Source organism: Alosa sapidissima, chromosome 14 (assembly GCF_018492685.1).
Source record: "Alosa sapidissima isolate fAloSap1 chromosome 14, fAloSap1.pri, whole genome shotgun sequence".
NCBI classification, from domain to species: domain Eukaryota; kingdom Metazoa; phylum Chordata; class Actinopteri; order Clupeiformes; family Clupeidae; genus Alosa; species Alosa sapidissima.
This window is the reverse complement of record NC_055970.1, coordinates 19,453,653-19,470,989: the sequence shown is the minus strand read 5'-3', so window position 1 is coordinate 19,470,989 and position 17,337 is coordinate 19,453,653. Positions and strand designations below refer to the sequence as shown.

Below are 17,337 nucleotides of genomic sequence, written 5' to 3'. Positions count from 1 at the left end.
GAGATAGCCCTTCGTCTCACGTGCACGCGCAAAACTAAGGGGAAGGGGGAAGGGGAAGGGGTAAAATAGAGAATTGAGATCGGCCCTTAATATTTCATGAAAGACGTTATATCTCCATTTCTAGAAAAAAAACAGCGATTTTGACGAAAACTAGCCACTGTTTAGCTTGGGATTTCTCAGGAACAGAGGCGTGTAGAAATACACGGTGTGCACCCACTGAGAGCTTAAAGTCTCACCTTTTAAACGAGCCATTGTATGTGTTCATAGCTATAACACAGAATATGCTGTGGCTGTACAAACATCATCAACAATGGTCTAGATTGCTGGCACTCTAGGACAAAGCTTCCGAAAACAGCTTAGCATTCAATGAGTTAAGAACATAATCTTCCATAAGTACGTAGGTTATGTTCTAGAAAACATATGGTAGGACCATATTCTGTGTTGATGGGGGATTTTGCTCCCCAGATCTTAAGTCAGTCACATCTACCTCCATTAGAACACCCTCCACTTAAGACATACCTGGAACACCCCAGCAGTGAAAGTGACTGTTGCCCCCACTAGAATGGCGTAGCAGCTACGGTCGCACACAACTCCCATGGTGCTGTTCTCCATCGCTGATCCAGTCATATCGGTGGTCAGGTTGATATTGTTCTCTGGGGGGTACCCTGCCAGCGCCACTTCCCGGTCCACAACCTGCCCCACCAGCAGGCACAGCACCCCGAAAATGCCCACGGAGATGTGGCGCGAGCTGCCCAGCAGGGCGTAGATGATGCTGGAGAAGAAGGACGTGTAGAGGCCATAGATGGGGTCCTGCCCAGCCAGCAGGGAGTACGCGATGGACTGGGGCACCAGCAGGATGCCCACGATCACCCCCGACATCATGTCTCCCAGCAGCCATTCTCTCAGGCGGTACCGCGGCAACCATCTGAGGATGGGCACAGAGTCCAGGAGCAGGGCCTTGGCGCGGGCGGTGCTGCAGGTGCAGAGCTTCTTGGCGCGGCGACGCACCTGGGCGCTACACGGCTCCTCCTCGCGCCCCCACTCCTCCAGCGTCAGAGGGGTGTGCAGCGGGCAGGTGTGGTCGCCGTTGCCAACCTGCCCCGCCTCGCCGTTTTCCACGGTCATGCTAGGTGCCAGCCTCACCCCTACGGGAGAGAGATTCAATTCACTTTAATTCAATTACATTGCTTTATATAAAGCCATTAACAATAGATATAATCTCAAATTCTACAGAGCTCAAATTCTGAGCCACTTGGAGCAACAAGAAAACACCTTGAGCAGTACTCAGTGGGGGGCCTTTCTATTTGAAGCCAGCCAAATAAATAATAGAAAACGTGTTCTTTATTCAAACACAAACCTCACGTGTGGTCTTCCTGACAAAGAAGCTGTTTACCTGAGATAAGCGCTGTATTGTTCATGTTTGAGCTGTAGAGTCTGAAACTAACTTCTGCGTATTTGCTACTGAACAGTGTTATTTTAATGACATTATAATCAAAATCTATTTTCTTAATCCTTATTTGTCTGCAGTATCTAGCGTGTAACAATCCATTATCTTATGTCTACTAGACACTAGAGATTTTCACCACTTTAAATGCACTGAAAGCCTAATGCACCTAGGGACTGACAGTGACAAACTCTCACCCTAGGGACCTGTTGCTAAGAGCCAGTGATGGCAGTGGACTCATTCTGAGCCAGATCCCGTTTCCTCCCGAGGTCGAGACTCTTCCTGCTACACTGCACCACCAGTCAGGAAAAACAATCAGTTTAAAAACACTTGCCTCTATGGCCTCCTCTCGCTCCCCCTCACACACACACAATTAAAACATTACACTGACACACTCAGCCGAGGCTCTGCAAAACTGAGGTACGCACTGATCTGTGATTCTTTTGTACTGTTACACCCCTAATGTACACAGCATTTCTAGCACTTTCACACACACACACACACACACACTGGTGGTAGTAGTGAAAGGGAATTCAGTCAGCAGGATCTTTCCTACGATTCAAAAGCAATGGAGTAGAGCAGACTGTTTCTTGCCCTTGTGCAATAGCCTCCTAGCCTAGAAATCTAGACACGCCCCTAGCGGCCGCAAATTACATTTGCTGCCAGGGCTAGTCTAGCAACTCTCCGTTGGCTTGTGAGCTCCAGAAATCGAAACTTAATCAGGCCAATGAAATCGTGTATAGAGTCGTTAGGTGGGCTTAACATAATGATTGATGGCAGAGTTGCAACGGTTTGGCTTGAATTCCCTGCTACTTGAAAACAAATAAGATGGATGTTGCTGCCGGCAAACAGTGTGACACGAGTTAAGCTTTTATTAAGTAGGCTAGGCAAACGATTGAACTAGCTAACTAGCTCCGCTGGTGGGAAACGCATGGGACTCATAGCGCTGCCGCTGTCCTATTGCGTGCAGAGGGAATTTGAAAGACAACTGATTATCCCGCACCTCGGACTGAGCACTGCGAACGGTGAGTGTCCAGACCCTATATTTTAATGTGGGTCTGGCTCGTCAGGCTAATAGCCTCCCACTATGGACGGAATACTCCGTAAAAACACAATCATCCACAAATGGCTCCAACTAACACTTAAAGCAACACGATGGAGGACATGATATGTATGCCCCTTAACGTCAATATGTGACATTACTTAGAGCTAAGGGGCCGTGCACACGACGCCGTTTTTTGTGAAACCGGTGAGGTTTTGTTAACGGTTACGCCTTGCATGTACACAACGCTGGCAGTTTAGGAGACTGAAACCGATAGCTTTTGAAACCGGCTTCCGAAGTGGGAACTTTTGAAACCGCCGGCTAACTTTCGCCGTGTAGACGCCGGGAACTTTATGACGACATAGCCCCACCTCTCAACTCAGCCACGGCACTCGACCTGAAATGTTGCTTGTCAAAACAAACCAAACCATTTATTTATCATATTAAAATGTTTTTCTTTCCCCTGTCATGATTTATGTGCACAATGTAGCCCATCAGCCTTTAGTGGCTAAGTTAGAAGCACACGTTAGCTTAACTTAGTTAAACATTAGCTTACTGCATGTTAGTGTTTTCTCCAGTGGTGCTCAGACCTAATGCAATGCGCTAAGTATTTGAAATTTCACATACCTTGAAAATGAACTTTATTAGTTTAACAGTTGAATTGAAAACCGAATTGTCTGTAGTCTCCTTATTTCATACGACGGCTTAACCAGAGCACTTATTAGACATTCTCTGGCTTAACAAACTGTTTCAACAAGGTTTTCTTCTACGCGATTCACGCGAAATTGTCGTGAAGCTTCTGCACAGCGGCGCCATCGACTGGTCTGGCATATGCACTACAGCACATTTAGCCGGTTACACCGGTTTTTGCCGTTTTTTTCTTGCCGGAGTCGTTAAAGGTGTGAAAGCGGTAAGAGAAAATCCACCCGGCGGTGTCTTGTAAACGGCCTCTAAGGCAGTACCCAGTTAATAAAAAACTGACTAAGAGGCCGTTTACACGACACCGCCAGGTGGATTTTCTCTTACCGCTTTCACACCTTTAAAGGAGAATTGTGATATTGACCTAAAGTGTATTGAAACATGATACCGAGTGTGAACGTATGTCTCATAGCCAATCTCGGCTTGTCCCCTGCACTCCAAAATCTGGTGCTAGTTAGCCGATGCTACCAACAGCTTTTTCAATAGTGGTGCTTCGGCATCGGGCTAGCCATGCAAATAAATCACTGTTTTACACCCATTTACGAGGCTCAATGTATCTCCACATTTCATTGGTACAAAAATAATTCAGTGGAAATGCATGGATTCCAGTTGCTGCTACTGGAAGAAACTGGAATCCATGCATTTCCACTGAATTATTTTTGGAATCTGATCTCTTATCATACCTGTTCATTCTTACTCGTTGCTCGACTTATCGTGACTAAATTCAAGATGGCTGCAAACGCTAAACTTCGTGAAGGTACTGTCTGTATAAATCGTCTTGTAAGTAAACTACCAGTGCTTTTTCAAAGTTCTCAATGTCACGTTTTAAATGTCAGGGCCCTCGGAAGTCTACCAATGAAGTGTGGAGATACATTGAGCCTCGTAAATGGGTGTAAAACAGTGATTTATTTGCATGGCTAGCCCGATGCCGAAGCACCACTATTGAAAAAGCTGTTGGTAGCATCGGCTAACTAGCGCCAGATTTTGGAGTGCAGGGGACAAGCCGAGATGGGCTATGAGACATACGTTCACACTCGGTATCATGTTTAAATACACTTTAGGTCAATATCACACCGGAATTCTCCTTTAACGACTCCGGCAAGAAAAAACCTTGCGTGCACACAGAGGTGTAACCGCCTAATGTGCTGTAGTGCATATGCCAGACCAGTCGATGGCGCCGCTGTGCAGAAGCTTCATGACAATTTCGCGTGAATCGCGTAGAAGAAAACATTGTTGAAACAGTTTGTTAAGCCAGAGAATGTCTAATAAGTGCTCTGGTTAAGCCGTCGCATGAAATAAGGAGACTACAGACAATTCGGTTTTCAATTCAACTGTTAAATTAATAAAGTTCATTTTCAAGGTATGTGACTGCTATGTGAAATTTCAAATACTTAGCCTACGCATTGCATTAGGTCTGAGCACCACTGGAGAAAACACTAACATGCAGTAAGCTAATGTTTAACTAAGTTAAGCTAACGTGTGCTTCTAACTTAGCCACTAAAGGCTGATAGGCTACATTGTGCACATAAATCATGACAGGGGAAAGAAAAACATTTTAATATGATAAATAAATGGTTTGGTTTGTTTTGACAAGCAACATTTCAGGTCGAGTGCCGTGGCTGAGTTGAGAGGTGGGGCTATGTCGTCATAAAGTTCCCGGCTTCGCACCTACAGGCGTCTACACGGCGAAAGTTAGCAGGCGGTTTCAAAAGTTCCCACTTCGGAAGCCGGTTTCAAAAGCTATCGGTTTCAGTCTCCTAAACTGCCAGCGTTGTGTACATGCAAGGCGTAACCGTTAACAAAACCTCACCGGTTTCACAAAAACCAGCGTCGTGTGCACGGCCCCTAAGGGTCACGGTGACGGCCCTTCCCGATCAACAATGTTAAAGGAGAATTCCGGTGTGATATTGACCTAAAGTGTATTGAAACATGATACCGAGTGTGAACGTATGTCTCATAGCCCATCTCGACTTGTCCCCTGCACTCCAAAATCTGACGCTAGTTAGCCGATGCTACCAACAACTTTTTCAGTAGTGGTGCTTCGGCATCGGGCTAGCCATGCAAATAAATCACTGTTTTACACCCATTTACGAGGCTCAATGTATCTCCACACTTCATTGGTAGACTTCCTAGGGCCCTGACATTTAAAACAAGACATTGAGAACTTTGAAAAAGCACTGGTAGTTTACTTACAAGACGATTTATACAGACAGTATCTTCACGAAGTTTAACGTTTGCAGCCATCTTGAATTTAGTCACGATAAGTCGAGCAACGAGTAAGAATGAACAGGTATGATAAGGGATCAGATTCCAAAAATAATTCAGTGGAAATGCATGGATTCCAGTTTCTTCCAGTAGCAGCAACTGGAATCCATGCATTTCCACTGAATTATTTTTGGAATCTGATCCCTTATCATAGCTGTTCATTCTTACTCGTTGCTCGACTTATCGTGACTAAATTCAAGATGGCTGCAAACGCTAAACTTCGTGAAGATACTGTCTGTATAAATCGTCTTGTAAGTAAACTACCAGTGCTTTTTCAAAGTTCTCAATGTCTCGTTTTAAATGTCAGGGCCCTAGGAAGTCTACCAATGAAGTGTGGAGATACATTGAGCCTCGTAAATGGGTGTAAAACAGTGATTTATTTGCATGGCTAGCCCGATGCCGAAGCACCACTATTGAAGAAGATGTTGGTAGCATCGGCTAACTAGCGCCAGATTTTGGAGTGCAGGGGACAAGCCGAGATGGGCTATGAGACATACGTTCACACTCGGTATCATGTTTCGATACACTTTAGGTCAATATCACACCGGAATTCTCCTTTAAGCGACGCAGTACAATATCAAGCACTGTAGGCATGCATTGGCAATGTAAGATATTTCATTCTCTGCATTATAAGTCAGTGTAGCATCAGGATGAGTTTAAAGCTATTATTATAAGGAAAAAACACGTTAAGGTTTAACCTCTACCCTTCTAAGCCTCTACCAGAGTTTTAGGAAAAAGAAAAGTCTGTTCGCTAATTACAGGGCATGCTTTCTGTGACACCAACCCGAATACATTCCATCCTGTCCAAGTCCAATTGCTTCTTATCAATCACAAAGTCCAGCCTACAAGAGAGTCTCTCAATATAGTTCAGCTCCATGTCTGGAGTTTGCACAAGTCCTAGCTTATTGTGGTCAACTTCTAAGCATCCTTCTTCATAAAGACTCTATTACACATATAGTCCACTTTGTGAGATTATTAATTTAGTTTTAGATGGAGTAATTTAAGTAACTGTACCTCAATACATTCACTCCGAGCAGTAGGTTACCTTTCCTCCCCCTTGGACGCAGAAAAAACCCCTGAAACTGCCGTTAAAACAGCCCCACTGCTGACCGCGACCTCTCCTCAAAACAAAGACTCCACTGTACACTACCGAGTGAAGACACTGTTAAGCTGGAAGACTTTCCTCCCCTCACAGGTCTTGGAGTCAAAGTCTGCTACTGCAAGTCAAACCCGTCACGCCCTCATCCATTAGGGTCAGTTATCAGTGCCTACACTTATCAATGCTAGGCTTTTAGGGCACCCAATGTCCCAGACAGAAACTTAGGTCTGCTGGGTTGTAAAAAGAATGTCTGACCAAACCTCAACATCTACAGGGGGCATCTAACTTAGTTACATATCGAGTATTTACTCCAATATTTAAATTACAAACAAATGTAGCCCATGAACTGAGAAACCAGTTGGCTAGTAAGGGTTATCTATATTTTAAATAGCCTGCCCTGGGTGTTATTACCGTTAAGTGTGAATGGAGACCACTGACAACAGCCTTGCATCGACTTTGCAACGTGTCCACGACGTCGTTAATGCTAATTACTGGAGCGCTAACATGAGCAAAACAGCTAAGGCGACTTTCCAAAAATGTCTACAACTTTTTAAGTGACGTCTTCATAAAGTAAATATCATTCGTGTGGTTCTACTTACCACCGACCATGTGTTATTTGGAAAGTCGAAAGGATTTACACGGGCACTTCATCTTGGCTTCATACCTGTTACACTAGTCCCCTCGATGATGACGGTTTCCACTTCCATGACATCTTACTGTACGTACACACCGCCACCGACTTGAGCTTCCAAAGAAGCTCTGATCGCCCTGTCAAGGACGCTTGTCAAAAAAGTACAGGGAAGCTTTGGACGCTCTGACGTGACAGCATTTTACGTTCGATCATGTTCTATCTTAATACTTTATTCTATTCGATTGGTTGCTGGTCGTTGATCGCTGAACCGCGTCATAGCTCATTACCATAAAGTTGACTGACTTTCAACTTTCTGCTTGAAAATGAATGACTTCCTGAATCTTTGGAAGCTCAAGTCGGCGGCGGTGTGTACGTATGGTACGTACAGTGAAGCCGGCGAGGGTCACGTGGATCGAAAGAGAATTGTCATGTGACCACATGTTGACATTTCGGCTTGTATGACAACTCATGCTCCAAGTCGATTGCTGATGCTACATCTCAGTTGGGTCATTATAGTTGTTGAGTATTGCTGCTGCCAGTTCTTGAATAGATTTTTAATTCTATAAAATGCTTGTTTTTTCAGTGTCACTTTTCCGTGGGACTGTTGTCCCCCAACAAAAATGTTGAAATCAGGTAGCCTACTATAGCCTAGCCTAATCGCTGACCGTAGCCTACCTTTTAATGTTGACCTCGACCTCGAGCTGCTGAAGTCCTTCAGTTGGAAGTAGAACAACAGTAATCAGAGTAGCCTACAAAACGCTGATTTGAAAAGGCCAGGAATTGTAAGTAGGCCTAGCAGCCAATTAATTGATGTATAATGGGACTCATTGCTTTGCCAAACACCACGAAGCCATGGGAAGAAGTCCAACCTTAATTTGCACACAGTTGAAATGGACCTATTGCACTCCCCACATTCAAGTCATGATTCAGCAGGCCAAGGTTAGTTTGTAAGATAATTCTGCTAAGCTGAACTTTTGGAAAATACCAATATTTCTCTTTTATCTTTATTCACATATTTGTCTATTACAAAAAATCTTGAAGATCTAACTCTTCCAAGCATACTTCCTCTCCTAAGACTTCTAACACACCTAACACACACATACCATGCATTCCCCTCTCCTCCTTCCTCTACCTCCCTCTACTTTCTCCTCCTACCACATTTTGTCGTAATATTGTAATGTCACATGTCACATGTCATAATGTCAGTCTTCTAGTAATAGTACTGACACATGCAGTAGTAATTCATAGGTTTCCTCTGCACTGTAGCTTGAATGTTATACTCTAGTGCAGTGGTCCCCAAACTACGGCCCGCCACCTCATTTTGGGTGGCCCCCCAAAACATGTCCGTGGTATATAGCAACCGGCCCGCACGGGAGTACGACACCGTCAAACTATAACCTCCGCAATTTCCCCCATTCATTCTCTATGGCGAGTCTTAACAGTACACATTTTTGTCCACTTGTGGTTATTTTGGCGCTGTTTCGCGTTTGCCATCAAAAACGGAATGAAATGTAGGCCTACCTGCAAACAATGTAAGAGGTCTATGCTGACTGCATCAGTGCTCAAAGTATTGTAAAAGTTTATCAATTAATTGTTAATAACTAACTAACTTCTATTCAAGTCATATTTCTGGGACTTTCTGGGATAATTATTTCTATTTTGTATTCACTCGTTCAAATGTTCATAGGCCTACAAAGAGGTCACAAGTTCAGGTGAGTGAAAGTTAGAATGGTGGTCATTTCAGACCACTTCAGCGCTTCATAAAATTCTCATAGTTTGAGAACTTTACATTTTCAGAGTTCAGAGTTCACCCATTTTTAATAAAATATACTTTTGGGAATGCAAAAGTCTTTTTATTAGTATTATTTAATTTGAGTTACGTTTTACACTGATATGGCATGATGGCAATATAAACACAGCTAACAATGGTATTAAATTGCTATAGCCTATAGATTAAATGTAATGGAATATTCAACTAAGGTAGACTGCTGTTGTTCACAGCACTAAGCTATTTATGGTTACTGATATACTCAGAGTCTCTGGCCCTTAGAGCCAGGCATAGTAAGCTGGCCCTCGGAAGAAAAAGTTTGTGGACCACTGCTCTAGTGTAAGTCGCTTTGGATAAAAGTGTCTGCTAAATGAATACATATGTAAATGACTACAGGGGCCTATTCCTCTGTGATGCTGTGAAGACTGATGACTGAGACTATTTTTTGACTTTGGGGGTGTTGCTGTGTTGCTGGTCAGGGTTGTTGTTGATGGTAATTTTGATACCATAGATTTAATAGAGACCCAGTCAGACCAATAGTATGAAAAATCAGGAACAGAGTTTATTTACAATGATGCGCATCAAGGGAGAGACAGCATGACTTCACCTAAAGATCCATCAGCTGCTCTAACTAGACAAGGAAATAATTAGGTTTAAGTATCCTTCCAGGCTGACGGGAGATTGAGTTGGTCATCCCATCTCACGTGGACTACACTGAATCAGACCCTGATTAGTGGCAGCCTGGCAATCCGGAGCAGATAGCTACTGACGCACTGCAGCCATGCAGAACAGTGAAACACTGCAAAGTCATAATATTCCCGCTTATCTCTAAATACAGTCACACACAGATATACACAGGGACTGTACAGATATCATACAGTGATTACATAGAATCATACTTTTGGTATCAAAGTGACCCACTAATGAGAAATGCAGAACATTAAACCACATATTGGAATATTGGACATAATGCAGAACATTAAACCACATATTGGAATATTGGACATAATGTTCTATTTCACTTTCTCTCAATCCCCCTTTTTCAGCCTTTATGGCTGGAACATTTCATCAAATACTGGCACTATATAAAATATAAATGATTATACAATTGGTTCATTAAAGTTAGTGGGATCCAAATAAGCAGGTACATGACTAGATACATGATTTAACTGATTTGTTCATAAGTCATGAAAAATAGCTACACATGATTGGTGTACAATAACAACCCCAGTAAATCAAAAAGAATACATTTGGTCAATCCCCCTAAAGGGGTGGGCAAACTTTATGGCTCAAGGGCCACATTGGGTTTTGAAAACTGGCCGGCAGGCCGCACAACACGACACACATAAAAAAATACATTTATTATAGCCTATAATTTAGTATGAAAAGTGTTTGTTTTAAAATATGAATTGCTTAAAAATGCTGATAATTTTATGCTGTTTAACAAATGTATAAATTGTGCACTGTCGCTTTAAGACAGTCGCTTTAATTCACGTTTATTTGATCTTCTGCCTGCTCCGCTATGGCTATCGCTGTACTGGGCCCTCTCACAGTTTTTAAATGGTCAGTAGTGGGAACCAGGGTGGGGGATGATTTTGAATAAGTTTCCTAACCCTAAAAAAAAAAAAAAATGAACGAACGATTCATAGCCTAGTAATGTCATGGCTAATAATACCCTATATTATTTTTGCCACCTTTGTAACATTTTAGTTTTAGTTTACCGTGGTGTATGACTTTAAACAGCGAGTGTGCTTGGTATGATGATCAGCTCCTCTAATGCAGGGTAGGACTACGTTTTGACAAGCATACAAATTCACCTTGTTCTTGCCCCATCTGAAATGACTTCTCTACTTTTGCTGCCTCCATCCTTTCTGTATTTGTTGTGTAAAAAAACGTTGTATATGATGGCACTGAAGTCTTAAGTTAGTGAATTGGCGAACAGTGTTAGTTGGTAACCAAATAGCCTACACATTGCGCTACACGCTGCGTAGGCTACGTGCATTCTCTCTCCTGCTGATTTGCGTTCAGTAGCCAAATATTGCAAAAGTTGAAAAAAATAAATGTGTTTATTGTAGCCTACAGAAAATAAATAACCTATCATACTGTCAGTTAATTGCCTACAGTGCAGTGGAGAGTAAAGTTATAGGGCAACTTGAAGTTTTATGAAAATAATTTACGAACCAGAACATAAAGACCATGAAGCTTCTATTTCTTGCAGCTGTTAAAACACCCGCTAGATAGTTTAAATACCCACCATTCACCAACATTCGTTTTTGCAGTAGGCCTACAGATTATTTCTAAAAGTTATTTGTCTACTACTGGCTGATTTAACAAACGAGTGCTTTCTCGTTCGTCCTCCGCAAACTACAGGTGTTTCGGTATAGAGCCATTGAATAAGCGATGCCAAGCAATTTCTGTAACACTTTTTGTGACATTCAGCAAATATCTCCTCATTTAATGTAAGTTCCTTCGGACAATAGGCCTACGTTCTACTCTACGTGCAGTTGTCCTCCATCTCAGTTGCATCAGTTTTCTAATTCTGAAGGTTCTAAAACATTATTATGCTTCACTGAATCCTTCTCGTTTTCTTTCATTTGTCTAATTTTCCATTGAACCTAGCCATTTATGATGGATTACACAATCGACTTTCTGAAATGTCCTGCACGATCAAGGCCAAATTAAGTTATCACGCAGCCACTGTGTCAGCAGCATCAGTGCTGACGGTGACGGTGCATTTCTGATGTCAGATTATTATGTAGGCTAGCCTACTAGACTGTTCTCACGTTGCAGCGCTTGAAGTAGCATTAATCAATATGAGGGGCAGAGGGGGATAAATGTTGTCTCCCCCGACGATAAAAATAATTTAGCAGAGGTAGGGATAGGAAAACCAGAGGGGGGGAAATCCTCACCATCCCCCCATACAAATCGCACCCTGGTGGGAACTACTGTTGCCTTCAAAGTTTCTTATAAGAAGGAGATATCAATTATCAACAATGACAAGCAAGCTGAAACCTGCGGATCTCTCTCCCTCTTGTGAGTGCAGACGCGTTCCCAATTAAATGGATCGCATAGGCTAATGTTCACGTTAGATCGGCTGCAAAGGAGATAACTAAGAGTTAACTTAGTTTAACATGATGTTATCTCTATTTAACATGATGTTTTGACATTGACATAATGTTCTCTAAGGAGAGTGAAAAGCAGTTTAAAGCTAACCAACGTCGTCTCTATCGCAGGAAAAAAATAGCGAGCAGCCTGATAACCAAATGAAATGCTCGGCGGGCAGGATGAAAGTGCTTGGCGGGCGGGCCGCAATTTGCCCACACCTGGCCTAAACTATTCAGAAACTCGTCTATATAATTTCTATATCAGGTTGGGATAATCCCATTGGTGTATCACCTTTTCCGATTATCCCGATTTAGAGGCATCAGGACATAGGGGAGACCGGGGACAGTTGCAACAGGGGATGGTTGCAACATGTCAATTTTCTCCAATCAGAAACAAGGTAGAGTGATGACACTCACACTGCATATGCTCAGTTGGATGCCCCCCTTAGCAGAGAAAGGAGCAAGGAGATTCCTGAACTGCTCTAGGATTTAAAACTGTTTTTTAGGTATGAAAGTATTTATTTTCTTGAGCTTTGTTTCTGTTAAACTGCTGTCACTGTTTTTGTGATTCAGCTCAAACTTATATGATTTAAATGAGTGATATGTTAACTTTAAGCATGTGTCATGGTCCCCTTATTTAGCTAGCACATGAGGTTTTATCATGGCTGACAGGAAAGGGGACAGTTGCAACAACTGTTGCAACTGTCCCCGTACAGTCCCGTACAATGCATAAATATGATCATATAAAATATATATTTTTAAAAACATGTTTTACATGACAATAGTCTAAATAAAAGTGAATTGCCTCCCAAATTGTTCCATTCTTCCTATGTCACTAAAGTCCTACTGTATTTTATTTCAATATTTGACATCTGCACATAAGGCCTACTCATCTAGACAAATCTATAATTGTCATCTAATCAAAGCTGGTGAATAAATAACACTGTAATATTATTATAACTTAACTTGTATTTACATACAAAAATAATCATTTTGCTGCACTGACATATATTGTAATATATTGTATTTTTAACATGTTGCAACCATCCCCAAACAATGTTGCAACTGTCCCCGGGCCGGGGTCAGTTGCAACATCTGACTCCTTACATTCAAATGCAAATTGTGAAAAATGTAGATTCTGTAATTATCTTTAAATGGTTTAGACTATTAACAGACATATGTAAGTGTATTGTATAAAACATTGGTTTGTCTAATCCAAACCGTCTCTGAGTAACAGAGCCAAATGCAAAAAGCGTTGCAACTGTCCCCGGTCTCCCCTAAATCACATGTATATAAAAATAATAAGTTCTGAATCCAATACTCTCAAGTCCCCCTTTAAAAGACGTGAAGCCTTTGACACCAAACAATAGCACAAATCTGATTGAATCAGAATGAGCCTACTAATTAACTGAAAGTAATGCAGTAATTGTGTCTCTTTACCATGAGTATAATACCTAGGCAAAGCTGAATATAAAACCAAAACACATAAGAAATGTCTCTCAACAATTCTCAAATAGAACCCAATAAAGGAAATGAATCAAATTAAACAACCTGGTTGCCTGTAAAATTTGTGGCCCTGACTGTCTTGATTTCTCACAGGGTGTGATGAAAAGTTTACAGACCACAGAGTACCAGTGATAAAAACAATAACCAAACAGTTCTAGGGGAAAAAGAAACAATAGACAAAAAGAAAAAGGAAAACAAGAAAACTTTTTGACCACTGATTGCACCTGAAACAAAACACAGAGATATACATATCTGGGCCCAAGGCCTCAGTATAGTGCTTCCTAAGTTTCAGCTAACATTATTAAAAAGATTTCAATTGCAATACTGCTATTATCAGTCACCAAATTAGTAATTAGCAATGAAATATAAATTCACATGATCATGATCTTCATGGATACTCTTTTTTTTGTGTGTGCCTCATATCAAGAATTGTTGATCATACAGCAAAGCTATAAATTATCTTAACCTTTTTCCACATTGTTTAAAGCAGGCCTAAAGGAATGTTTTAAAGAATTTGGTTAGAACTTTATTCTGAACATATTCTTAAACAAATGAAAAGTTGTATTTTATTTTATTTTATTTTATTTTATTTTATTGCTGTATCCAAAATAATTGTAAATTATATGGTCTAGTATGTATGTCATCATACCACATTATCATCTTGACACTGTTTTGCATAGCTGCAAGTTGTAAAAACCTTTTCCATGTCAATGATGAGAAAAAAATAATAATAATACCAATATAACAACTGCAGTGGGTGTGTTGTTAATAAACAGAATAGTGAAGTGAACATCAACAACCTCTCATCCTCCATGAAAGAAAAAGCTATCTTTAATCATAACTTGATACACTGCAAGAGCTAGCTGTCTAATCAGACTACTCTTAATCAGACTCCCCCTTATGATCTGCAGCAAGGCTGCAAGGCTATTCCCTTAGCTAAAGTGTTGTTGCATATAACACTGTGTCCTAGAGCTAAGTGTGTCATAGCATCAACAATTTGATAAATTCACTGCTGTTGGTAAGATTACAACTTTGCTAAACTGGCCCCAAAGTATGAATTTAACTGATATGCTTCAACTCTTGTCAGTGTTGTCACTGCCAGAAGCACGAGATTGTGGAGCAATGCTTAATACATATGTCCAAGCTACAAGTTCTGCTACTTGTGCCCCTCATTTATCCAGAACCTTCTCTGCCCTCAGAACCTGTATGTCTTCCACTGTCGCCCATTCAGCCAGTCACTCACCATAGTGTATGGTGGCCTCACTCATTCATGAAAAATCCTTTTTACATAAATTGATTATGAAAAGATTATGCAAAGTTGTGTAAAAATGTCTATATTTATGGTTAATATTTATATTTATGATATTTTGCAAAAGGAAAGGTTACATTTATTGTAAAAATATTGTGTCCACACTAAATGTTCCTCATTACCGTAATGCGACTTGCCTGCCTAAGTACACTGTTCCATTAAATTAACAAGCAGACCCATGATGCATCACTTGGGACAAAAGGTTTAAAATGGAATCAAGTTCAGTTGTTCTCTCTTCTCTCACATCATGATATTTGTGTAAATGTCATAGAATTTTTATTCTGTTACACTGTTGATTATCATTACCGATATGCTGCGATACTCAATGCTTTTAAAAATATTTGAAATTATATTTTATGATGATAAAGACAATAAAAGACAAATATTTTGTAAAGGTTAAGGTTACATAGCTTGCTAGCATTTTGTGTTATTTGCCAACTTAGTCAAGGACATCTCATTACCGTTACTCCAATTTCTCATTACCACGCATTTTAAAGGGTAATAACGGTAATGAGAAGCTGAGTTGCGGTAATGATGCAGTGATAATCCTGATATAAGATGACCCGTTCCCTCTACTAGTCAGGTTCACCTAACATATAGTGTTCTCTCCACTAACTTTTTTCTCAGCCCGTTGTTAAAAGGCGTTAAAACAGTTGATGTGATACCGCTTTGTGATTCCGCTTTGTCCTCCCCAGATGATCATTTTTTCAAGCGTAGCCTATTTCATGTTAAATCTTCTTGGATTTTTGACTAACTTTACTGTTTTATCTACAGTTTCGACCAATGATTTCTATCTCTTGTCAATCAGTAATATCATGTTTTCTTTTTATTTTTTTTGGTTTTCACCATGGCAATGGAGGCAATTATGAGGGCACCATAATGGGTTGTCAAATTGGTTGTTGGAGGTACAGTAAAAGGTGCAGGATGGCACTCAGATACCTCCCATCTGAGCCTATGTGGCCCTACTGAGCCTATGTGGGCACTCAGATACCTCCCATCTGAGCCTATGTGGCCCTACTGAGCCTATGTGCACTGCAAAAAATGAAATCTAACCAAGTGTTGATAATCTTATATTAAGATCAAAAAATCTATTTGGTATTGTTTTTAGTATGAAAAGACTTACCTATCGCTCTCTCGAAAGATCATTTTGACTTAATTTAAGCAGACTTTGACTTATTTTAAGGATTCTTATCAAGACAAATTTGCTCAATGCACTGGCAGACAAATGTGCTTGTTTTTAGGACAAATTTGCTTAACGCACTGGCAGACAAATTTGCTTGTTTTCAGGATGAGATGTCTTAATTTAAGAAAAGTTTGACTTATTTTAAGTCAAATGATTTCATGAGAAAGCGCTAGGTAAGTGTCTTTATACTTAAAACAATACCAACTAGTTTTTTTTATCTTGATATAAGATTAATAACACTTGGTTAGATTTAGTTAGATAAGCAGTTTTTGCAGTGTGGGCACTCAGATACCTCCCATCTGAGCCTATGTGGGTGACATGACCAATGTACCTGTGGCCATGTATCCGTCGGCTCCATGTACCCGTAGGCCAAGTTGAATGATAAAATGGATAACAAGGATATAACCTCAAATGTACAGGAGTATCTATTAGGGGAGGGAAACTAGTGGAAGAAAAGTTGTATATTGATGGCGAGATGATTCCGTCTATTGTGAAAAACATGACGAATTTAGGGAGGTGGTACAATGTTGTTGGGCAGGAGCAGAAAAGAAGAAAAGAGTTTGGTCTTGGTACCAGTTGGAAAGTGTGGGGTACTGTAAGTCTACAGCACAGGAGAAGAGACAGATGGTAACCAGCTTGTTTTGAGAACAAGAGGAGCAAACTAGACGTTCAACAGCAATGCCTCAAGCAAAACAAAGAAAATGGATGAACTGGCAACTGAGAGAGCTAGGGCCATGGATGCCACTGCAATTGGAGAGACATATGGGTCAGGGATGTGGCTGCTTTGAGACCAGACATGACATTTTTTTTCGGAGAGTAAGCACATTGTCTACTTTATTGCGCTAACTATTCTCTTTTGAGAAAGTGATGGAGAAAGCCTTTGAAAGTTAAAGTATGCAGAACTGGTATCAGAGGTAAGGGAAGGTGGCTGACAAGCAAGATAGGTGTTTGAGGCTTTGTAAGTCGACCACAACACTTCTGTTAGATTTTAGTATTCAAATATGGTCACTGAAAGGAGCTGAAAAAGGAAGTCAGTGGCTATGACTGAGGCCCTCATAGCAACCTGAATTGACTCTGATATGTGTTAAATCTTGCTGCTGTGTTTCCAGAGTGGTAGTTGTTGGTGCCCACTCTAGGGCTTGAGGTTTGTCTGGTTATGTTGCAGATTGGATCATAAACAGCCACAGCAATGAACAGGAATGCCCAAAGAATTTGTTGGTATTTGTTGGTAGAGAACCAATCAGGAGTGTGGAGGAGGGTGGATCTGGGAAGCCAGACACCACTGTT

General features: G+C 41.0%; 2 protein-coding genes across 7 annotated transcripts in view; one reads left to right on the top strand and one right to left on the bottom strand.

Moving 5' to 3' along the window:
* Nucleotides 1-7,575, bottom strand: part of slc26a2 (solute carrier family 26 member 2) — a 31,135-nt gene extending 23,560 nt beyond the window's left edge. For 2 of the 5 annotated variants that reach the window (XR_006022195.1, XM_042061404.1), the window contains exons 1-2: nucleotides 7,214-7,575; nucleotides 520-1,145 (exon numbers count right to left, since the gene is read on the bottom strand). Coding sequence is in view for 4 of the 5 variants with exons in the window: in XM_042061404.1 (XP_041917338.1) it covers nucleotides 520-1,145; nucleotides 7,214-7,256 (669 nt within the window). In the remaining variant the exon portion in view is untranslated. The other 3 variants (XM_042061406.1, XM_042061405.1, XM_042061407.1) reach the window with 3 other exon arrangements.
* Nucleotides 7,576-7,643: 68 nt separating this feature from the next.
* pde6a (phosphodiesterase 6A, cGMP-specific, rod, alpha) overlaps nucleotides 7,644-17,337 on the top strand; it is a 43,979-nt gene continuing 34,285 nt past the window's right edge. For both annotated transcript variants that reach the window (XM_042061402.1, XM_042061401.1), the window contains exon 1: nucleotides 7,644-8,119. The gene's annotated coding sequence lies outside the window, so the exon portion shown is untranslated. The remainder of the gene's footprint in view (nucleotides 8,120-17,337) is intronic.